General features: G+C 52.5%; 1 protein-coding gene across 1 annotated transcript in view; it reads right to left on the bottom strand.

Annotated features, from left to right (window-relative positions):
- The window catches only part of LOC128793714 (hydrocephalus-inducing protein-like), a 29,909-nt gene that overhangs the window by 2,395 nt on the left and 3,808 nt on the right, over positions 1–23,706 (bottom strand). Inside the window, exons 4-15 of the mRNA XM_053953089.1 lie at positions 23,374–23,594; positions 21,385–21,455; positions 19,036–19,268; positions 18,303–18,403; positions 16,920–17,055; positions 16,300–16,464; positions 15,275–15,427; positions 13,220–13,458; positions 11,918–12,170; positions 11,153–11,296; positions 9,675–9,815; positions 8,867–9,183 (exon numbers count right to left, since the gene is read on the bottom strand). Of these exons, the coding sequence (XP_053809064.1) occupies positions 8,867–9,183; positions 9,675–9,815; positions 11,153–11,296; positions 11,918–12,170; positions 13,220–13,458; positions 15,275–15,427; positions 16,300–16,464; positions 16,920–17,055; positions 18,303–18,403; positions 19,036–19,268; positions 21,385–21,455; positions 23,374–23,594 (2,174 nt within the window). The remainder of the gene's footprint in view (positions 1–8,866; positions 9,184–9,674; positions 9,816–11,152; positions 11,297–11,917; positions 12,171–13,219; positions 13,459–15,274; positions 15,428–16,299; positions 16,465–16,919; positions 17,056–18,302; positions 18,404–19,035; positions 19,269–21,384; positions 21,456–23,373; positions 23,595–23,706) is intronic.

The following is a 23,706-nucleotide window of genomic DNA, read 5'->3' as shown; positions in this document are numbered from 1 at the left end:
CCACAGCCTTGGTCATGATGAAGAGACTAATTTATTTTTTCTGACTCCAATCTTTTATAGTTCTCAAAAGGTGCCAGTGGATTGGAGAGTGAACGTGCCACCTCTCCAGCAACACTGGACAAACTACCTGTACATCAAATTTCTCCGCCTCTATGAAAGAATGCAAAACAATAGGTTATTTACAGAAAGTTGTGTGAGAAAGTTCTCTACAAGAATGTAAACTCAGAAGGCTTTAGAAAACTCTTGATAACCAGGGCGATATCTCACCCTTTTCAGTTTAAAAAAGAAAAAGAAAAATGAACAATGTTCAGTGCTCATTCATGGAGGACTCATCAGAGTGATCACTCGCGTTGTCTGCATCCGAGTCATCACTCAACGATTCACCCACTCGATGCCTTTCAGGTTGGTCACGGGCTCCATGTTGCCCTTCGGCCGGATTCTGTCTCTGCGGTTGCAGGTCAGGGCGAACACACTTCGAAGGTACCCAGCGCGTCCCAGTATCTGTGGACACACAAGCATACCCGCGCCCCGAAGCGATAAGGTCATAGGGACCTTCCCACTGTTTGGTGACTAAATTTCGCACTCGAACCTTTGCTCGAGGCTGATGTACCTCATCTGCAGCCTGCAATGAGAAATGATGATTCAAAATGACAGGGTTATTTGAGTTCTGCTGCACTGTAAGATGATTGATGGTGTACAAAGCCTTTTCCAACCGACTGTGTGGGGTTTCACCCTGCATTCCCCGTTTTTGTTTTTGAAGAACCCGCTTCAGAGTACCATGAGCGCGTTCTACAATAGCTTGACCTGTCGGGGAATGAGGGATACCAAACTTGTGTGACACACCCCACAGCTGCAGGAACTGCCGCACCTTTTGTGATGCATAAGCAGGACCATTGTCGGTTTTCACGGCAGAAGGTACGCCCAGAACGGCAAAGGCCTGCCTCCAGTGGGCAATGACATCGCGGGCCTTCTCTCCAGTGTGAGCAGAAGCCCACATCGCGGAGGAGAATGTGTCCACCGTGACATGCACATACTTGAGCCGGCCAAACTCGGCAATCTGAGTGACATCGGTCTGCCAAAGCTCCAAGGCCCTAAGGCCTCTGGGGTTTACCCCTGCTGGTAAAGGCGGAGCAAGCGCATGGCAGTCGTCACAAGACTCGACAATGTCACGAGCCTCAGTTGGCGTCAGCTGAAACTGCTTCTGCAAAGTATGTGTGTTCTGATGGAAGAACCCATGCGATGCCTTGGCCTGTGCGAGTGTATCAGGCTGAGGTGCTACCCATGCCAGGTTAGCCAACCTGTCAGCCCTCGCGTTACCTTCTGCCACAAACCCTGGCAAATTGGTGTGGCTCCTCACATGCAAAATGTAAAATGGATGAACCCGGGCCTGAATGGCACACCACAAGGTTTTCAGTAAATGAAACAAGGCAGGATTACTGCCCTCCTTCAAGACCGAATGACCCAATCGCTGTGCAATGTCAGCCACATAGGCGGAATCCGTGACCAAATTGAAAGGTTCCTAGGAAAATCTCTCAAATGCCATGACAGCAGCCCTCAATTCAACCAACTGGGCTGACCCATCCTGATGACCTTTCAGAACCTGCCACTCAGATCCATCCTTCCAAGTAACAATGGCCTTTCCTGTCTTCCCTGAACCATCAGTAAAGACGGTGGGCCCTTGCACTATTCGTGGGTTCCTGACTATTTTTGGGCCGCAAAGAAATTTGTGTGGATTTCGCCACCTGCAGTAGCTTGTGGCTGGGCAGATGATAAGTGATCTGCCCTGTGAAATTTTCCAGAGCACATTGCAAGGACACACTGTGTGCAAAGCTCCAATCAAAATCCTCCCGGCATACCGGGAGTATGATCTTTGCGGGATCCGCACCCATCAATTGCAAACACCGTTGCCGGCATTTGATTATCAACCGAGCAAGCAACTCAGCCAATTCAGTCGCCGTCTTCTGCGGCTGATGGGGCAGGAAAACCCATTCCAAGATGTGCAAGGGGTCAGACCATTCGTCACTCCATTGGCCAATGATACCTGTGGGATGCGAATCTGGAGTGGTAATGAACACAGTGACATCAACGGAGAGGTCAATGCGATAAACTTGGCGGGCAGAAACAGCCCGCTGAACCTCCTCCAGCACCTGACGCGCCTCAGGGGTCAATGCGCGAGGCGACTTTAGATCAGAGTCTCCTTTCAACAAATCATACAGAGGAGACAGCTGTGCGTCGGTTAGTCCCAGGTACGGACGTAACCAAGTGATGACACCCATCAATTTCTGGGCATCATTCAGTGTCTTCACTGAATGCACAAATTGCACCTCCTGGTGTCGGATTGTCTGTGCCAGGATTTTGAGCCCCAAATACTTCCAAGGAGGCTGTTGCTGGACCTTTTCTGGAGCCACCTGCAGTCCATGCGCATGCAAAGCATCGAGCAACCGAGGCTGAATCCTCAGCAGCTCATCCTGGGTGGAAGCAGCCACCAAAATGTCGTCCATATAATGATACAGACGTGCACCAGGAAACTGCTTGCGAACTCCAGACAAGGCACGAGCCACGTACCATTGGCATATGGCCGGGGAATTGCGCATCCCCTGGGGTAAAACTCTCCATTGATATCGCTGTGCAGGTTCAGCATTGTCTATTGCTGGCACCGAGAAGGCAAATTTTGGTCTGTCATCGGGATGCAAAGGAATTGTAAAGAAACAATCCTTCAAATCCACGATGAAGATCGGCCAATCTGCAGGAAGCATGGTAGGCGATGGCATACCCGCCTGCAATGTTCCCATGCTTTCCATCACGGCATTGACCTTTCGGAGGTCTTGCAACAACCTCCATTTCCCAGACTTCTTCTTGATGCAGAAGACAGGAGTGTTCCAGGGACTGGTAGAAGGCTCCAGATGGCCCTGGTCCAACTGCTCCTACACTAAATCTCGAAGGGCGCTCAATTTATCTTGAGGTAGGGGCCACTGGTTCTCCCAAACAGGTGTGTCCACCAGCCACCGTATAGGAGGTGTAGGACACTCTGCGCCCTTCGTCACAGTGGCCCCCATCAAAAACCCGTCCCGATGCGCACCCCCCATGCAGACAGAACATCCCTCCCCCAGAGGTTAGCAGGAGTAGAAGTAACATGCGGCCTAACCCAGGCCGTCTGTCCCTCTGGGTTCGTGACCAGCACGGACCGCTGGCTCACGTAACATCGCGCCGTTCCCCCCAGTCCTGCGACAGACGTCTCCACTGGACTCAGGGGCCAGTCCGGAGGCCAGGCGGCAAGGGAGAGAACCGTGACGTCAGCGCCGCTGTCAAGAAGCCCGCGGAGGCGAATCTCTGACGGCGTCGCACCAGGGATGGACAGAGTACACGACATCTCGGGACGGTCTTTGGTCAGGACAGCGGTCCAGTGAATTTGAGGCGGTCCAGTGGACCCAAAACCGCCAGCCCCACGCGGCTGATCAGCCATCCTGCGAACAGAAGGCTTAAAAGGTACAAGTTGAGCAAGCCGTGTCCCCTTCAGGATCGTGACGGGGGGGCGGGTGTGGAAACCACTGCACAGATCTGCCCTGTGAAGTCTGCATCAATGAGACCCAGGTGCACAGTGATGCCCTGAAGGGTGGCACTAGACCTCCCCATAAGGAGAGCACTCACGCCTTCACCCAAGGGACCAAAGGCATCCAGGGGAACCTTGTGTATCTTAGACGATTCTAAAACAACTGTTGCTGCTGTGCAGACATCCACGCCTGCTGATCCCCGGGTGCTGGCTGCAAGCTGGCTGAGCAAACCTCCATGGGCTCTGGGGTCTGGAGATGAACTTGTGTCTGGGCGCGCTTCTCCTTCGCTCTCCGCCCCCCGTTTCCTGGGCCTGGCAGTGCTTGGCATGAACAGTTGCCTTGCAGGCGTATGACATATGGCCAGGCCTTCCACACCGGCCACACAAGAACAGGGGAAACTTTCCCTTCTGCGCTTTCTTCCCCTGCTTGGTGCTGGTCCGAGCACTCCCCCGCTGCTGCTGCCAGCCCTGCGGCACTGCCCAGACTGGCTGCGCAGCATTAGCCCAAGCAGACATCTTTTGAACCGAGGGGCTGAGGTCTGCACAGGCCTCTGCCATCTGCGAGACAGTAGCCGTACTAGGAAGAGCCCGTATGACCCTCTTACATTCTGCGTTACAGTTGCTCCTGGCCAGGTTCGCAAGCACAAGTCTCCTTGACTCAGGATCTGCCAATTGCCTCTCCACAGAGGCAGTCAGCCTCCCTGCAAATTTCATGAAGGGCTCATCGACCCCTTGAACAATGGTCACAAACGGCTGCAACGGAGCAGCCATTTCTAGAGTCTGAATCAATGCTGCCAAACCCAACGTCTGGCACTGATCAATCACAAGGCGACCATATCCGGCTTGCCCCTGGGGATCAGCGTAATTGCCTGTGCCCAGCAACATGTCAGTGCCAACTGCACTCCTGGGATCCTGTGGCCCCCGCGTAGCATTCTTCTCCACTGCGCTGGCCACTAACCGAGCCCACTTGTCCTCAAAAACGTCAACCTGCACAGGGTCAAAAAGAGCATGTGCCAGAGAACGGATGTCATACGGTGTCAGCATATCAGCGACAAGCATTCGGAGCGTCTGCATGACCTCAGCAGACCCAACACCATGCTGGGCAACGGTATCACGGATTTCTTTCAGTACCTTAAACGATAAAGGCTGATGGGTGTTATGAGTAACACCCCTAAGCACAGGGAAAGCCTGGGGACCCTTTAGTAAGGTTGCATCATCTGCCGTGTCCCGTCCCGTAGGTTCCCCAGAGACAACAGCAGCCGCCTGACTGCGGGACAGTGCAGCCTTACTTGACATCCCGCCCCCCGCAGCATCAGCAGAGCCAGAGGAACTTCCTCCGCGATCTCGCAAATGCTGCGAGGAAGCAGAGTCGCACATCTCCTCAGCCTTATCTAGGACCTCCTGCCAAAACCGCCCGTGGTCCCTTGGACGCACGGTCACCTGGCAGGCGGGGAGGGTCCACAAAGCCGATGGGGAGGACCCGCGGCCACGGGAACCTACTGGTCTCCCACTGACCGCGTCAGCATTCGCGCTAAAAGTAAACACCTCAGCGCCCCGCTGCTCCGCAGCGTCAGCCCCCGCGGCAGGCGGGGAAGGCGGAGCCGAACCAGCCGGCAGCTCGGCAGTGCCGTCCACCGCAGCACTGGCAGAGGGCACCGCGGCGGACACAGGCGCCAGCCCAGACCGCAAACCCGGTGCGGCGCCCCCCTCCCCCGGCGCGGGGAAGGGATGGTGCGCAGAGAGAGCCGCGGCGCGCGGAGTCACGGCACTGCGGGACGACACAAGGGAGTCCGGCACGGCCCCGAGGAGCGTCGGGCCCGCGCCGCGCGCAGCCGCGCAGCCGCGCAGCCGCGCAGCCGCGCAGCCGCGCAGCCGCGCAGCCGCGCAGCCGCGCAGCCGCGCAGCCGCGCAGCCGCGCAGCCGCGCAGCCGCGCAGCCGCGCAGCCGCGCAGCCGCGCAGCCGCGCAGCCGCGCAGCCGCGCAGCCGCGCAGCCGCGCAGCCGCGCAGCCGCGCAGCCGGCACCGCCCCGCCGGGCGGAGCGGGGCGGGCTGCCCGCCTGCTGGGACGGGGCCTGGCGGAACACTGACCAACGCCCCGCCCCCCGCGGCTTCCACTGCCGGCGCATGCCCAGCAGGCTGCGCAGGCTCAGAAAGGGGAGACGACCTCCCCTCAGAAGACGAGCCCGAGATCGAGGCGGGTGAGCCCGCTCCCGCCGCCCCCAGGGGGTATGTCGTAGAAACGCCGCAGTTCGGACAAAGCGTCGTCACCGAATTAGACGCAGTCAGAGGCAGGGGCTGATCCCCGAACCCTACCTCGTCCCCGAGCGCTGGGAAAGCGCAGAGAGACGGCCGTTCTGCCCCCGGTTCACTGCGTCTGCGGCGCGGAGCAGGGCGAGGCGGCCGAGCCGGCTCCACCGACCGCTCGCTCAAAGCCAGCAGGCTGGGAGCCCGATCCACCTCAGAGGGGGAACCGTCTTCCGGCTCACCGTCTCGGGGAGAGGGGGAAGCGCCTGCATCCTGCAGAAACTCAGATTCCCCGTCATCCACGTCCGAGACGGACAGTTCCCCTAAAGAGCCCCGAGAGCTGCCAAACTCAGATCCCGGCCAAGCCACGTCTAGCAATTTCCATTGCACCAGCAATGGTCCAACGTCCACAGAGCAGTCATCAAATAGGGCTTTCATGAGACTGTCCCCCACTTGAGACCACACCTCTCGGGCCATCAACTCCCTAAGGTCAGAAAAGAACCCCCGCTGCCTCGCCCACAAAAACAGCCTTTCAAAATCACTCCAGGAGATGGGAACATTGTTCCTCTGCAGGACATCCCTCCAGAGATCCAACATCAGAGATTCCATCCCGAAACCGATAGAGGGTTCCATCACTAACACAGCAGGCAAAACGCCAAAGAGGAGGGAGGGTTAAGCACACTCTCACCCGACCTAAGCTGTAGTGCACGCCGGCGGCCACCAGATGTCACCAAATGACACAAGGAAAAACGACGCACCACAGCCTTGGTCACGATGAAGAGACTAATTTATTTTTTCTGACTCCAATCTTTTATAGTTCTCAAAAGATGCCAGTGGATTGGAGGGTGAACGTGCCACCTCTCCAACGACATTGGACAAACTACCTGTACATCAAATTTCTCCGCCTCTATGAAAGAATGCAAAAGGTTATTTACAGAAAGTTGTGTGAGAAAGTTCTCTACAAGAATGTAAACTCAGAAGGCTTTAGAAAACTCTTGATAACCAGGGCGACAAGCTGGTGCCTCTTGGAGATGAGCACTGCCAGCACAGCCCCAGGGCACAATCAGGCAGCCGCTGTTTGGGTCTGTTAATCTGGCAGGGTTTGGGTTGGGACCAACAAACTCCCCAGCAATGACCTGCATCTCCTTGAAAGCACCATCAACTCCATCCCTGGAGCATGGCTTTCAGGACCTCTCCCTAGGGTAGCAGGAAGCTGGTGCAGCCCCAGAAGAGACCATGAGCAGAGTGGCAGCCCTAGGGGCAATGCTGGAGTGACACAAGGTTGTCGGTGGGCAGGGAGGTCCCAGGTGCCATCAGGGCACTGGGGAGCTGCTGTGGGCTACCAGGGGCTCAGGTGATATGGGGAGGGTGGCATGTGCTAAACAGGGCTGCAGCTGTTCTTACTACAATGCCAGAACGAGGGATGTGGGGCTTCAGGCCCTGAGTCTTCGGATTCCGAGTCTTCGAGGTCTGACTCTTAGTGATCTCATCTTTTTCATTTCCTGAAGGAAGAAAACATCCACAAAGAGAAGTGTGAGCAAAGTGCCAGTCCCATTTAAGCTGGGAAGTCCCCGCCTCCCAACACTGGTTTCTTCCAGAAAGAAATCCCTCAAGCCATCTATGGAAACTGGATGCTGCTGTTCCTCTCTGAATCTCATCCCCTGCAATGTCACACAAATCCAACCCTGCCAGAAGCCCTGCCAGCCTCTCTTACAGCTTTCCCAAGCCTTTCAGCTGCAACTGATTGCATTGAGCAACTAGAGAGGACAGGGATTAACACCTTGTGGGGATGCAAAAAGCACAGTGAGAGAGGAAAAGACAGAGAAGGCAAGAAAAAAGGTGAGATTTGAGGCACCAAGGGGCAGACCCAGCCAGTGACGAGCCAGCAAAACCCCCCCAGTGCCCAATGCCAGAAACTCTGCAGCTCCACCAGGTATTTATCAGGAATGTTTCCCTGACACTGCTGGGGGGTTGGCTGACATTTTCCAACACTCCCAGGGGACTCAGGTCACATTCCCCATTTTAAATTGAAGCAGGTGCTCAGGGTAACTCTGCTTGTGTTTCTAATGCCACGTGAGGGACACAGTCAAGCCGTGCCTGCCTGTCACCCTGCTGAGCTGCAAGTGCTCCCCACACAGTCAAACCCGACCTGGATGCTCCGTTCCCAGACAGGCATTCAGGGCCTGTAATGACCTGCTCCCCAAAGAATCACTGTCTTTTGCTATGTAGCCTGTTATCTAAGGCTGGGCTTCATTTCTGGATGAGGGGCTCTCTCATCATAGCCCCCGAGAGATCCCTAATCATCTAGCCCACTGTCTTTAGTTGAATGAATGGTTTGAGGCAACTTCCCAGGACCATGATGCCCAGACAATGACATTTTTCACTCTAAAGCAGAAACTCTCTGGGAGGCAGGGATAGGAGATGATGTGATGAGCAAGTCCTGCTGCCAAGCAGTTCAGAACCCATAAGGGACATGTTGCAGTGGGGAAAAGTCAAAATGAGTAACAAGTGTCATAAAAAAAAGGGAGTGAAGAATCCAAGGTGTCCACTGAACACTGACCCCTGGGAATGAAATTGTCCTGGCACTAAAGGAGTTGTCTCAGCAAAGAAGGAAAGGGAAGGTAACAAGATGTTCAGCATCAGCCCAGGCACTAAGTGTCTCTTTCTCTGGTCTTGGGACTTTCTGGGCATCCTGCAGCACAGTGCAAGGGAGGAAGGCAAGGAGCAGAGAGCAGCTCCTGCAGAGAGGACCCATCCCAAAGCAGAGGGGCCAGAAGGGCCTCCAGCAGCACTGTGGGAGCTGGGACTAGGAGCCCTTCATCAAGGTGGACACTGCCTCAGGCCACAGAGGTCAGAGAAAGCAGCTTTCACCCCAGCTTTCCTTCCCAGGAGAAACCCCTATGGGGGCTAGGCAGCACCAAACTGCTGGAAAACCTATTCCCTGAGCATCCAGCCTGACCATGGCTGGTCAGCGTTATTTGTCAGATCCTAGGCCAACAGCTTTGTTCTTTGCCAAGTACAATCAGGACACCAGCAAGAAGAGCTTCAGGGAGAGGACAAAGGTGCACATACCTCAACTTGTTCACCTGGCTGTCCGAATGGAATGACCAGTGGTACTCGACGGGAAGTGGGCTGCGGTTGGTGATCTCCAGAGAACGCACTTCTTCAGTGCCAGCCACGATGCAGCCAAACTCCAGGGTGCCGGGCTGGATTCGGAGATTTGGGAAGTGGACTTCTCCCCGAAGGGTGATACGCTCCACAAAAGGATGGCCCCTGACCATGTCTATCTTCAGAACCTTCTCTATTTTCCAGCTCTTAAAATCCAGTTTATAAGCTGGGTCAAATGCGATGTAGAGATGACAGGTCTCCCCTACACCCACTGTCACAGGCTGCAAGGACACAAACAGTAATTAATCACCTGTGGCATGATGTCCCAAGGTCTTGACAGCATGAAACAGCAAATGCTCAAAGTGTGACCCCAACATGGGCTTCTCAGTTCATAGTTCATTTCTTATCAGCAGGGGTCTGACTGCAGGCACCACAGTCTAGTCCAGGATTCCCTCAGGCCCACGTTTCTGTGCTCAGCCCCAATACAAGGGGGTGGCTGCTGGAGAGCTGGCATGCTTTCCAGGAGACACCTTTACTGCATGGCTTGCCCAGACCCAGTTGCCTGCTCCCTTCTCCCTGTGCCTTAAAGCCAGGATGGATCTTCTCAATTCACATAAGATTTTGATTCCTTCAGCAGCTCTGCTGATGCAGCTCAGGCCAGCCCACTGCTGATACTGCAGAATAAACTTCTTGACTCAAGGAGCTCCCAACAGAAAGGCACCACCACATCCCTCCTCTTCAGACCCCACTGCAGGAGTCCAGGGCTGCTCACCTGGCCGTCTGGGAGGGGCTTCTGGTCCTCATCACAGACCAGGAATGGCTGCTCCAAGTCCAGCATAAGGTCCAGTGGCAGCAGGCAGGTGTTTTTTAAAGCCAAAGGCTGGTACTGCAGTGTCAGGACATCACTGGGTTTCTATGGAAACAGGAGAGAAGGAAAAACAGCCTCAGCCAGCCACAGACCTCCTTCTGCTTCTGCTGCATCTCACATTTTTCAGCCCCAGAAGTGCATACATTTCTGTTTACCCTTTCTATTTGTTTCTACCCTTCCAGGAGGTTTTTCTTTATAGCAGATGCTTCTCATCTTTAGAAACCACAGCATCCTCTGGAGGACAGGGAAACACTCCCACGTACAGATGAGGGAACAGGCCCCTGAGAGGAGGTGGCTGCTTGAACAAAGATCTAAAGCAGAAAGTGAATCCAGACCATTTGCCTCCAGTTTTGTCTCTCTATTGGGCAGAACAGCACTAGATGATCTTCACATGCACAGAGTCATTTCTCACAACCTTATTGGCTCTAGCAGCCTCAAAAAGCAGTTTGCCTGCAGCATGTGTCCTGCAGCCCTGCTACAGGGACAAGGTGTCTGTGGTCTCAAAGCTATGATCAGCCCAGGCTCTTCTTTCCTGTCTATGCATTGTGCTGGGCTTCCTGCATGGTTTAGAGAAACCAGAGACTTTGGGGAACTACTTCTGGATGTACTGATATCAAACAGGTGCTGTGCCGTAGTGTGCAATAAATCAGTTTGTGTGTGTGGCATCGAGCAGAACCCAGGCAGAATCAGGGAGAGCTGAAAAGCTTCTAAATTACATCTGAACTGCCTGTTCCAGGGATTCTGTACTTCAGTGGAAGCCTGGCAACCAGAGGAGACACCTGAAACTACAGAAACCAAATCATGAACCATCTTCTCTTTTTCAGACAACTTGCAGGAGACAGAAAGATGATGCTGGAGTTGGGATCCAGAGACTAAAGGGCATCTGCTCTGCCTCAGTGTTATCAGCACTGCAGCTGCAGGATGTCTGGGGGTCCTTACAAGCAGCTGAGGCTTAGGAAACTGCACAGAGCTGTACCATATAGCTATACCACAAAGCATCCATGCCAACAGCAGAGAAGCCAAAGAGACACAGGAGATGATGGGTTTTTCCTTGTCAGCCTGAGGAATTCACAGGAATGTCCATTTTTCCCAGCTTCCCTACAGCATCAGTGTACAGACATCACCGGGCCTTGGAGGATCCTCAGAGCCTCCCTTTACAGTGAGCAGAGAAACTGGCATTTCTCTGGAAGTGCCACCATCTCCTTGGCAGTGCAGCTGTAACTGCAATTTTACTTTGGGGACGTTAAATACCAGTCTCATCTCTAAAAGCATCTTCACTCACTTTACAGAGTGCCTCAGGAAGGGTAAAGAGGGGCTTTAACACAAGCACACAGCCCCCTCAGCCATGCTCTTAAATGCCAGGATGCAATCCAGAGACTTACCTTCTCCACCCGGAAAGAGAATTGACTGGCTGATGCTTCTATAGAGGGGTGAATGAACTTGCAGGTAATGATTGTTTCTATTATCTTCTCTTTGTGGCTGGGTATCTCAATGGCAGCTTCACAGAACACATAATCCTGCACCTCCTGCATGCAAGAGTCACTTGTCAGCAGTGGGTGGTGGCAGGGCACCCTGCAAATGCCCTGCATTGGCTCAGCACCCACCACGGGCCCTATTCCTGCCACAGTTACAGTCACTGCCCCTTTTTCTTCCTGTGATGCAGCTTATTTATTCTGTGCTCAATTGCCTGTAACACTGCACCCCAATAACCACAAAAGGCACTTGTGAGAAACTCCCTCCCTTCACATGGCTTTTGTTTTACTCCGTGCTTACCCCAGATAAAGCACTTGGCACTTGTTTCATTCACTTCCTTTTTGGGCTTCTAGTCTAAGTGTAACTTATTTCTCTGCCCTTCTTTGCTGACTCAGCATGCAATACTGCTTGCCCCAAAAGAGCAGTATTTCCTTCCACCCCTACTTTGGGATCAGCACTGGGTTTTGGTAGCTGTGGAATCACAGTAAAGTCTTAGCTGGTCTGGTGGTGGCCAGCAGGGAAAGCAACTGGTGCTGCCACAGAAACGTGTGGTCTTAAACCAGTTTTGTGAAGGCCCCTCCTCATTTCCCCAGGCAAATGTCAAGGGATGTGGGACAAGCCCAGGGGAGGGGATCTGATGGTTCCCCAGGCTCAGCCCGTGGTGGGGACCTCACCTGCGGGATGCGGGAGAAGCCTCGCAGCACCATGTCCACAGACTCGCCTGGCTGCAGTGTCCCCGTCGGTAGCTCCACCTCAAACACGGGGGCGGCACGTTTGGGGCTCTGGGAATCATCTTTGGGGCTGCTGAGGGCTGAGACACTCTGGTCCTTCCCCTTAGGTGGGCTGTAGCATTTCGCTTTCCACGAGAGCCAATGCACATGGTTGCCTCTATTTGTTAGCTTGAACTGACGAATACAGGGAAGGTGGCTAGAATAGAAGGCAGGATGGAAAATAGTATGGGAATTGCTATTTCCCTGGTCATCAGATTGCTCCCAGTGAGCAACCTGAGATGTTAATAGCTTGGAGACTGTCTTCATTTCCAGCTCTTAATGTGGACCAGAAATGGTGTCTGATGAGCTGCCCTTCCGATGTCATTATTGCAAAGAGAAATATGCTTGTAGTGGTAATGTAGCATTTTCCAGGCAAGGCTAACAGGACGTGGTGTTTTCCCCCAAAATGTTTGTTCTGGGGTGATTCATGCTGTTGCTGTATTTTGTATTAATCTGTGCCTGAAACTGTGACTGAATCTCTGAGACCCTGCACTTGGGGACCTTGTGTGTGGGGCTATGATTGCAGGCATGTCTAAAAGCTGGCTCAGAGGCAGTTTCTGGATGACCCCAGCAAGCTGGCAAAAATTGTCTGCCTGCTCCAGGAGAGGAAACCAGGGCAGCAGGGCCTCTCTCATTCGTAGCAGCCTTGGTTTTGCAGCACTGGTAGTCATTTGTAGAAACTTCATTTTGCAATTAGAAACTGTTTGGAAGCGAACTTTGCTGGCAACTCTGCCTCTGGAACTGCTCTGTGGGCTCCTGCCTTCAGGTGAGGGTTGTCACCCTCCTGTCTCTTTGTTCCCAGGGCCCCTGATTGCCTGAAAGGTGCCATTTGGAGGGGAAGGGGAAGGATGTGATGCCATCTTCCCTTGGTCCCTCAGCCACACGGAGGGACTGCCTCATCTGGGCACCATTTTGGGAACCTTTTGCTCCAGGGCAGCCTGTGAGATCATTACTTCATCAAGTGAGGACATCAATGTATTAGAACTAAAGACAATTCAGTGGCAATTTAGCACCTGGTTTCCCTGTCAGTGGCTTTTGAGAGTGTCTAACAACTCTCAACTGGCCATCACATGTTTCTAAAGGAACCTCTGCCTTCAAGGAAGGAGTCAGGGCTTTGAGCACTGAACAAGATCTTGCCTGACAGACTACAGCAAAACTGCTCCATGTTGAGACAGGAGGAGAGGTGGGAGTGGAGAGATCTCCTACCTGAATTGGTACCCCAAGTTGAGCTCTGGGGTTAATGGCTTGTCTGTGACAATTGTGGTGCCAGTGCCCAAAACCTCCACCGCACAGGAGGTCCAAAGGCTGTTCCCAATGAACAGCTGGACATTGCCAGCAAAAAGCTGAGTGTCATCCGGGGCTGCTGTGACAGTCACAGGAACCTTGCCCCTAGCAGGGATCACTCCTTCTCTGGGCTCAACGGCAAAGCAGTGGGGTGGGGGATTCTGTAAGACAAGCATAATATGCATTTAGGATGGAAACCATCCACCCTGGTGTCTTGTGGGATAGGAGAAAAGAAAGACCAAAGAGGGGAGGACAAAAATCCTAAAGGCTTAATTTCCCTAAAGTTAAGCTACAGTACAGGGCAACAGCAGAGCTCATACAACCTGCATTTTCCCCTCCTTTAACGGACTCACCCAATTAACCCACTTTTGCCCAACCCAAGGGATGCTTATCCTCAGGAGAGTGTGCCTTCCCCAGTCTTTCTCTGGAGTGTGGGCCAAGGAAAGCTGCTTTCTCTCTCCTGGCTTCTCACAAAGGCTCAAGGCCAGAGGAAGCCATGACTGCTCAAATCCCACTGCAGAAACCACATGGCTGGAGGACACTGCTGAGAGCCTGAAGAATATCTCTGCAAAACCAGTTGAGCAAAACCCCAACACCAAACTATTCTTTCCCAAGGGGCCATCAATGCTTCTCAACATCCCCTCAAGGACTGAAGCCCTCACTTCCCACCAATCATCAGCTGTAGAGAGATGTCCCAGTGCCCTCTGCTTTGGAAAAGTCACCTCCAAATGGTTAGAGCAGAGCAGGAAAGCAGGAAGCAGAAAGCAAACTGGACAACGTGTGCTCCGTGGGCATGGCCCACTCTTCCCAAGAACTCCTGTTCTCTGGTTTCTCATGGACTTCACGGATTGGGCAAGAGAGCTGGAAGCTGTCCCGGGGAGGGAGGAAAGGCCTTGCACCAGCACAGCTGTACAGACACAGCTCTGCAGGTCTGGCCCTGCTAGGAGCATGTGAAACCCATCCTTTACACACCACAACCACCCAGCTAAGGTGCATTGCTCCCTGCAGAGGCTGGAAGCAAAATTCCATTGTGGAGTCAGGGAAAACTGCCCTGGAAAAACCCCCTCACTTCAGGGTAACATTTATCCCCCAAACAGCTGGAAAAGCAGCAAGATGAAAATTCACACCCCTCCTCCTTGGCCCAGGAGGCTGTGGCTGGACTCTCCCACACGGCCTGACGCTTTACCCACGGCCACAAACAAGTCCTTAGGATCAGGTTTTAACCAACTCCACAAGTCCAACACACCCAGCATGAAGAAGAACAAACCTCAGGCCTCTCACAGATCTCCCCCTCCAGCAGACATCCCACCCAGCCCCAGGCCCAGGCCCAGCCTACAAGCCCTTCCTGCCAGGGGAGCAGCCCCAGCTCCTTCTGCCCTATGCAGCCTCCAATATTAAACAGCCTTTCTCTGCAGCTGGTCCCCAAAGATGCTCTTCAACGGCACAGAGATCACAGGCTGTGGGGGTGCACAACCCCCACACATCTTTGTGTGGACAGCCCAGCTGGCTTGAGCCACAGGAGGTGTGAAAATTGCCTCCTCACGAGCAGTCTGAGGACAGACCTCACACCCTGCTCTCTACTACTAACAGCAGTTTGGCACAAAGCAAATGTAGATGGAACAGGGAACCATAGGGAAATCCACGTTCTCTGGGGAGCAAAGGACCACAGGTTTCTCTTGGTCTTGGAGCTCCAAAATGTGACACGCACAGCTAAAGACAAAGGATAAAATTAAGGGAGAACTTGTTAACACAATCCAGATTAATTTCTGCTCCAACATCTCTGCACCTGACTTCACTGAGGGATGCCCCAGCTAACACCACTCCAGAGCCAGGTTCCTCTTGCCTCGCTCAGATGGAGTATTGGAGTATCTTGCCTCCTCTCACACAGGGCAATATGGAAATCTTGCATGTAAAAACCAAGTCATGGCTGCTACTGACCAGTCAATTTCCCTGGAAAACAGCCCCACAGATACTTACGATCTCTAGCCTGAAGTCTATAGGGACGAGACCATTGTTCAAGAGGGTAAGGCTTCGTGAAGTAGGCTGTAATAATGGGACCTCGCCAAAGTCTATCTTGCGATCACTTAGGCAGATTTTTGCCAGGCATCCAGAGCTCTGTAGTTCTATTCTCTGTTCCAGGAAGCAGGCAAGAAAGATTTTTTTAAAAACCGAAACAAACCACAACAGGAAAATCTAAAAAAAGCTTAAACAGCTCAACCCTGCTCAAGTTATTTCTTTAGGGACAGCTGCCACTCTCCACCTGAAATGCTGGGCTTTTGGGGAAAAAGAAAATTACATATTCACCTCCATATTTAAAAGGATTAAGGTAAGAGAACCTTTCAAACTACAAATTATTGGCCCAAAGGTAAGAGCTTTGCAAGAAATCTCTAGTTTAAAGACCAGGCTGACAGTTAAACAACTGGTTATTCTGGTGGGGAGAAACCGTCCTCTTTAAGGGAAGCAGCGTGATAGTTGAAAGCAACTGTTTTGTCAAACTTCAGGCTCCCTGGCACAGCCTGCATTGCCTGTTCTTCCTGTTGACTGATTTACATGCAGTGCCACAATGGCCCAGGTTCAGTGTTTGATGCCATCCAGGGAATTTGGCATCCTCATTTCCTTATGTTTTAATAGAAGTTTAAATCCTTGCAACTACTCTTCAGATGCCAGCTTTCCCTTTTTTTACAGAAAGCTCAAGGTTCCCAGAAGTCTTCTGACATCCTCTTTTGTGCTCAGAGAGATGACATTTTAAAACAGATGTTTCCAAAGTTAATAGCATTTTAAAGAATAATTAACTAAAATCATCCTCGATTCCAGCTTAGATGAACTACCTTCTGTGTCAGACACTGAGATTACCACCTATAAGGCATGAGCTGTTTGTGCCACCGATCCCTCCTGTCCTTCTCCTCAGCAGCCTGTGCCTGTTTTCCCCGGAAGAATCCCTGTACCCTTTGCACCCTGCCAGGAGCAGTTGCACAAAGGCACACATCTCCCCTTGCGCTCACCCGTGGGTTTCTCTCATCCCCGAACACGCCGACAAGAACGTTGGTGCGATGCTCGCCCAGTGTTTGGACTTTGACTATAACTGGAATCTCTACAGTGCTGTGAGGCTGGACAATCCCATAGGGTTTGGGGCTGGAGTAGAGCACAGGAGAGTCCTCCTCGTGTTTCTGGAAGGGACAGAATCAAATGCAACTTCAGAGGGACCTCTGAAGAAACTTTAGACTCCTGAACACCCACCGCAACAGCAACTTACACACATTTTTTAAAAATCCCCAGGACAAAGGTAAAAGGCACAAACAAGATGCAAGAATTGTAGGCTTAGCATTCTCAGGGGGTCCTGCAAGAAGGCTGCCAGCACAGGCACTGGTGTCTGTAGATGCAGCAGCTTTTCACAACCCTCTAAGATCTCCCACAAGAAAACACCCTGAAGACTAGAACATAAACTGTTTCCTCAGGAGGTTAAACTGCATCCTAAAGTTTACATTCAGGTAGGATCCTGTTCTCAGCAGATCTTTAAGACTGAAAATAAGCCAACAAGGTCTTATCCAAACCCTTTTCCCCCCTAAAACCTTTCTTTCTCTTCAGAAATATTTGAGAGGAGGAGGTGGATGTGATGCCAAACCTGGGGAATAAGCCTGTAGCAGCCAGGAAGGTCGGTGGGATTCCCAATGATGAACTTCCTCTCATATGGCTCCTTCAGCTGGCATTTACCATACAGCAGGATTTGAGGGTACACGTACAGCTCAGGAACGAGACACCTGGGCAAAGAGATGACCCCAGGGGAATCAGAGATACTGGGAGAATGGAGAACGTTTACTCCCAAAGATTGTGAAATGGAGCATAACACATTTGTCACTGTCAAATGGACATTTAACAGCCCTGCAGTGATAATTGCCTTCTAAGTCTTCCCACTCAAACATGCCTTGTCAAGGAGGGGCAAACCCTGAGAGGCAGCACCCAGAGGCTGCCAAGTGCCCCAGGCACAGCACTTTGTCCCACAGCTGCCTCAGCCCCTCCTTAACCCAAGAAGGCTTGCAAGGACTCCTGTAGCAGTCCCAGTGATCCGTGAGCTCTGGGGGAGCCTTCCCAACAAGGATCAGTGCTCACTAGGGCTCAAGGAACACACGACTCTAGTGTCTCAGTAAAAATGACTCCCTTCTCTCCCACGGTGCTGTTGCCCTGCCTGACAACTCAGCTGTTTGCCCCAGCCTTGGAGGGCACGAGACACCCCCTGCCCTACAGAGGGGGGGATCACCCCCTCCCAGGTCCTACAGCTCCCTCGGTCCCTTCACTCCACAGGTCCATGCACTGACTGTCCCCAGTTGCACTTGCTTTACAAAATGGCAGCCCAGGCACTGACTGGATGGCTCTGCCTGGGACAGGGAACAGCACCAGGGAACTGCATCCCTCTTGTCATTAAACTGATGCCCACAGCAGCAGAGCAGCATGGAATTCTGCTGCAGCAAGAACGACTTTTGGTTTACGTCTGAGAACATTAAAGCTCAAAATGGGAAGCAGAGGGAAGGAGAAAAACTAGAGCTGACCTGCCACATCAAGGGCTGTTTTCCCCTTCTAAGATCTTACCCTCACCACTCTGCTGTGAGCCACTTCTCCACTGCCAGGTGCCCTCATTAACAGAAGCAGACCCTGACTCTCAGCAGGCTGCTTGGTGTGTCCCAAACCAATGCAGGGTGGTCACAACCCAGCACAACTCCACCTCTTGCAGGAAGAAGGAGAGGAGGCCCTCGGGAAACTTGTTCCAGCTCAAGCACCAAAAACCAGGCCAATAAATGATATCATTCCTGGTCCCTTTAGAAAAGGGCCCAGGACCGTGCTGGGCTGGGAGCAGGGGTGCTTTGCACCACAGGCTGCTGTCCAAGCACTGCTGTTCTCATGTCCAGCTGGGCACAACATGAGGTCATTAAACAGCACTTCTCCTTGGGAGCTGCAGCCAGCAAAGCCTGTGCAAGGCAGTGGCTGGGGGAGGCCAGGGAAGGGCTGGTACCTGGCTGTGATGGTCAGTGATGCCACTCCCTCGCCAATACCCTCCAGGTCCACCAGCATTTTCCGGCAGAATTCCATCACGGTTTTGGAACACATGGTCACCTGTGGAAGAGAAGAGCAGTAAATTCTTCCTTACAAAAGCTCATTACGCATGTGTGATATCCTCCAGCTCTTGAGGGAGGATTTTGCCTTAATTCTTCTCCTGGTCCATGTGTAGAGCACAGTCTCTGAGAGTAACAAAAGCCTTCTGGCAAGATCAGATTTGATAAACACACCTTGCTATCAGGGCATAGGTCAGCCAAATTGAAACATTAGACTAAAGCTCTACACACCACTGCATTCAAATTAAGGGGCCAATTTTTCATCTGTCTACGATGACATAGATGCAGAGGAAATCTGACTTAAACAGAATGAGTTCAGCTTTACAGCAGGAATCTGAGGGCAAAGTGTGGCCCAGCAGGTGCTGGGCAGTTCATGGCTGCAGTTTTTTTGTCTCCACTGGAGATCCCTGCACTAATTGTTCTGCTCCCCGGGAGAGGAGAAATGAGATTTTGGAAACAAAACAGTGCTCCTTGAGGAACATCCCGAGGAACCCAGCTAGCAGAGGCCTCACACCAGTGCAGATCTCTCACTCACACGATGCTCAAAGCTGGCACCAGAGCTAAAGCCCTCCCACACTCCAGTGAAGCTTCAGCCCTGGTGCTGAAGCGTCTGTGGCTCGGCTCTTCCCATACCTTGATATCCCGGTGTCCCTGGGGGAGGATGGTCCCTTGCATGGGATTCATTGTAAACTCTCTTGGCTCCGGGAAAAAATGAATTCCCTCCGTCCCGGATGGGTCACTGTCGCTGTGTATTTGATCACAGCTATTCACAGCAGGCTGCGTGTCATCGTCCAACATGCGGAGCTTGAACGTCACGGGCACCGGGCAGGTGTTAGTCAGGCGAAAGCTCTTGGTGTAGGGAAAGCCTAGGAAAGGACACAAATATCCATTTAGGCACCAATTGTGGCATGACTCCTGGTGTGAATATCCTGGTAGGATGAAAGTGTCATTGGAGTTTAGCTCTTTATTAGCTGAACTACAGCTCACCCAGAAGCTGCATGAGGAATTAACCGTCACTTAGTTCCCTTTGACACTGATTCCAGACTGCAGCCTTGAAAATGCCCACTCCTAGCCCTGCTGTACACTGCAAGTTTCTCTCTTTGTGATGGGGAAGAGCTCCCTCACCTGCCCCAAACCAGTGCCGGTTATTTCTCAGAGATGAGTGCGCACCCAGACCGAGCATTTACATTTACTCTGAGAATTCAAGCTGTAAAATTCCCTGTTAAGGCTGCCAACACTCCCACCGTTTTCAAGATCTAGAAACAGTGAGTCGTCACTGAGAAGAAGCTACAGCAAAAGAAAGTGAGGATGTAGTCAGGAACTAGAACATGATGCAAAGCACCCTAATGCAGTTCCTCTCTGCAGGATCCTTAAGGCAGCTCTTGGTTTGGGCCAAACAGACTGAGCACGTGACAGCTCAGAGCCCACTCAACTGGAGGCAAACCCGAGCCTTGCTTTGAGATTAGCAATTAGGAACCATGTCCCACCCCACCCAACAAACGGGGACATCACACCCATGCTGCTCACTGTGATTGCTGCCTGCAAGGGTTTACCCCAGTTTAGCTCTGAGATTTGCTTTCCATACTGGAAAGTCAGAGATAGAGCCAGGCACAGTGGGGATGTCCTGCAGAGCCCGGACAGCAGCCACAACCTGCTCTGCAGTGGACATCTGGCTGGGCTGGCCAGCTCTGTGGGGAGGAGACTTCTCCCCAGGCCTGCTCACCAAGAGGCATTGGAACACAGATGGGGAGAAAAAACAACTGCAGCTACAGCCCAGAGCTTCTCATCAACAGTGACCACTGCCAGCTCCAGCAGTGACTCCAGCAGGGAGGTAAGAGAGGCACAAAAAGGACAAACACAGATGTCAAAACCTCAAATGAGACTGACATCAACAGTTAAAAAGAAGCAAAGATACAACAGCTGCCTTCAGCTGAAGAGACCTTAGGAATGAAATTGGATTAAGCAGGATGAATCTCCTGTTTCAGAACCATATTTCTACCTGTTGCCTTTCTTGTTTCATTTATTCAAAAGGCAACTTGACAAGTGCCTCCGTGGTGATGCAGGCTGGGGAAGAAGCAGCTCAGGAAAGGCAATTACTTTTCTCAAAATGTTAATGAACTTCATTATTATGGGTTTAGGCTCCGTAGTGAATTTCCCCTTGGTCGAAAAAGGGGGATAGGGGTTTTGGGAGGTTTTGGCTGCGGGGGTGGGCTTTTCCATTCGGGGTTTTTGGGAGTTGTGGCGCGATGCCGTGGGCGGCTGTGAGGTCGGACCTGACCTCAGGTTCGGCAGGGAGCGGAGCTTCCCTTCCTCCCGCTCGGGAGTCGAAGGTCGGCCGTGTGCTGCTGTGGGAGGCTGTGTGCTTGGCCCCGGGACTGCCCTGGCTGCGGCTCAGCACTGGGATCCAACCCGCCTGCCTTCCCCGCTCCTGCCTGCTGCTGTCGGCCAGTGCCGAGATCCCCTCTGCCCGTGAGTTCGCCAAAGGAGCATTTCCTTCCTTCCTGCCCTGCCAGAGCCCACAGCCCCTCCTGCTGTCATCATAACTACACCAAAGGGGAAAAACCGGTACTTGGCGGGTGGGCGTCTGTTCTTGCGTTGTTGTCTGTGCTGTCCTGATATATTCTGGTAAAGAACTATTCCTTTTTCCCATGTTTTTTTTGCCTGTGAGCCCTGTACTTTCAAAGGTATAATAATTTGGTGGGAGGGGGTCATCTTTCCACTCCAGGAAGACTCCCACTTTCCTTGGCAGACATCTGTCTTTTAAAGCAGGACAGAGACAGCAGAAAATACTGACTTTCTATGCCTTGGTTCTGTTTGATCTCACAACGGCAGAATGCTACCTGAGGCACCAGCAGCCCTGGAGTTCACACCCTGAAGAGGCTGCTGTGGCAGAACATGAGTGAGGGATGCTTTTATGTTCAAGTGCTCCATTTTGGAACACACAGATCCCTCACGCTGTGTCCCAGCCCAGGGAACACTCACCAAAGGAGATGTCCCCGAAGCTGAGCTCATCATGGACACTGAAGCGTACAGTCGGTTCAACGACACACCCCCTGCGACAGCGAGGACAGAGGAGGAAATGGCTTGGTTAAAGGGAATTGCAAAGGTCTGGCTGCCATGGCTTGGGGGCACAAAACCTGGTGTCAGGGCACGGTGGGGTTCAAATCAACACAGCACCATGTGCTCAGCACAGTGCCCCTGTGGAGGCAGCTAAAGCCAAGTGGCCAGCAGCCAACAGCCACTGATGGGGCTTTGGGCACAGGGCAGGCAGGAAAAGCCCCCGGGTTGCTGGTGGTCCCATGAAGGACCCTGAACACACACCCAGACGTGGCTCCGTGCCTCAGTTTCCCCATCTGTAATGTGATGGACATAAAGGTGCCCCCACAAACTTCTGTACTTTCCAGCTACAGGTGCCCTGCTTTGCTACTTCTGAGCTGTAACTGCTGTTCCCATGGAGGAGCTTTCTCAGGAGAGTTTGACCCACACAATCATTACAGACACAGTTTTGAGACATGAAGCCGGGGGAGCCCCAAACATGCTCTGAAAAGAGCAGCAACAGTTCTACACAGTGGACAGATGACTCCTAGAGGAAAGGACCAGCTTGTCAGCAGTGCACCAGCTGGCACAGCCAAGAGCAATAGCTTAAACAACCAAACAAGGGTGTCCTGAATCTAGCACACCACCTCACGTGTCCTTGAACTCAGCAGACAGACTCCAAAAGTCACCTACTGAAAATCAGCACTTGAAGCTGCACAACACTCACGAGTTTATTTCATGGTTGATGCCAATCAACGCCCACTCTGCCTTTTGGTTAAAAATCAAGGACCAGCGAGCTGTGCCTTCTGTTATATTCACAGGACTGCCACTGGCTCTGCTCTACACCTCTCAACAAGAGACACCTGCCTTTGCTCAAGGAGGAAGCTGCTTATGCAGAAACATCCCATGACCAGTTTGGGGGAGGGACAGAGGAGAATCAATTATTTGATGGTGAAAGGTTCCCTCTTGGTTTCCAAAATAAAAAAGCAGCACTTTTCTTCCAAAAACAAAGCCAGCATAATTGTTTCTCCACTATGGACAGACCTTCTGACCACTTTTCTCTTGCTAAGTAATAACTTGCTTGTTCTTTTTTTATCCATCTCCCTTATCTTACTGGTATAATCAACTGCAGAGTGCTGTAATTTCTTTATTGCCTTGACCCAGTGCCTCCCAACAGCAACAGCCTAGCTCCAAAGCTCCAGAGCAGCCAGCATCAGATCTCCTGCTTACCCTACATGATCCTAGCAGCACATGGCTCAGGCTAGCAGGGACAAGCCCTCGTGTGCTGTGGTCCTGAGGACTGAGCTCTGCCTCCCCTTTTATCAGCCCTTGCCCCTTTTGCTGGGCCAGGATTATGTCTTGCAATGGCACTAGCCCATAGGACGACGCCCAAGTCCTTGGGACAGTTCCTGCTGCACAGTTCCCCGTCTCCCACATCAGCCCTTGCCTGGCTGTGGAAAGGAGCTACCAGGGCACTCTCTGCACAGGAGTTGAGAGCACGGCTTGTCCCCCACAGCATGGCTGTGAGAGGTGAGGTGAGGAGGCTGCTGCCCATCTGGGATGGATTATTAACAGAAGTTTTTACAAACACTGCTGCTGGTGCAGAATCACCCAGGCTGGCCAACCTCCAAAGCCCTGGGGGCCTTGCTGGCTGTTCAGGGGGGACATCCCAGAGCAGCTACTGCCCAAAGCTGATCCATCCCACTGCCTGCCATGGCCCAAGGCAGAGGGAGATCCCTGCAGGGAGGAGTCATTCCAGCTCCTGGGTACCACCCAGGGCAGGAGGCATCCTCACACTAAGGTAATTCCAGGATCAGAGCAGTGATTAAGACCTCAGGAAACACCTTTTTTCTCTGCTCAACCCCAAAATCAGGTAGGTGGGGGATGTCCCAGGGACAGCTACAGATGTGCCCACCAAGCTCCCACAGTCCTTACCTGATGGTCAGGATGGCAGGCGTAGGAGATCCAGCCACACTGACCTGGATTTCTTCCTCAAACATCCCCAGCACGGTGGCATTGAAGGAGATCTGAATAGTCTGGATCCCACCTGGTGCAATGATGCCCTCCTCAGGTGCAAACTTGAAGCAGAATCCCTTCCTGGTTGAAGGGATATAGGTGAAGGGAGCATCAAGAGCTCCTTGGTTAATCAGCTTCACCTGCAGCAGCAAGAAAGCAAAATGGAAATACATGTGGGATCTTCCCTTCTTGTGAGTTATTTTCTAATGATGCAATTAACACCCAGAAAAGGCAGAGGATGCTTTGTGCTGC

Source organism: Vidua chalybeata, chromosome 11 (assembly GCF_026979565.1).
Source record: "Vidua chalybeata isolate OUT-0048 chromosome 11, bVidCha1 merged haplotype, whole genome shotgun sequence".
Lineage (NCBI taxonomy): Eukaryota > Metazoa > Chordata > Aves > Passeriformes > Viduidae > Vidua > Vidua chalybeata.
This window is presented reverse-complemented; position numbering and strand designations above follow the sequence as displayed.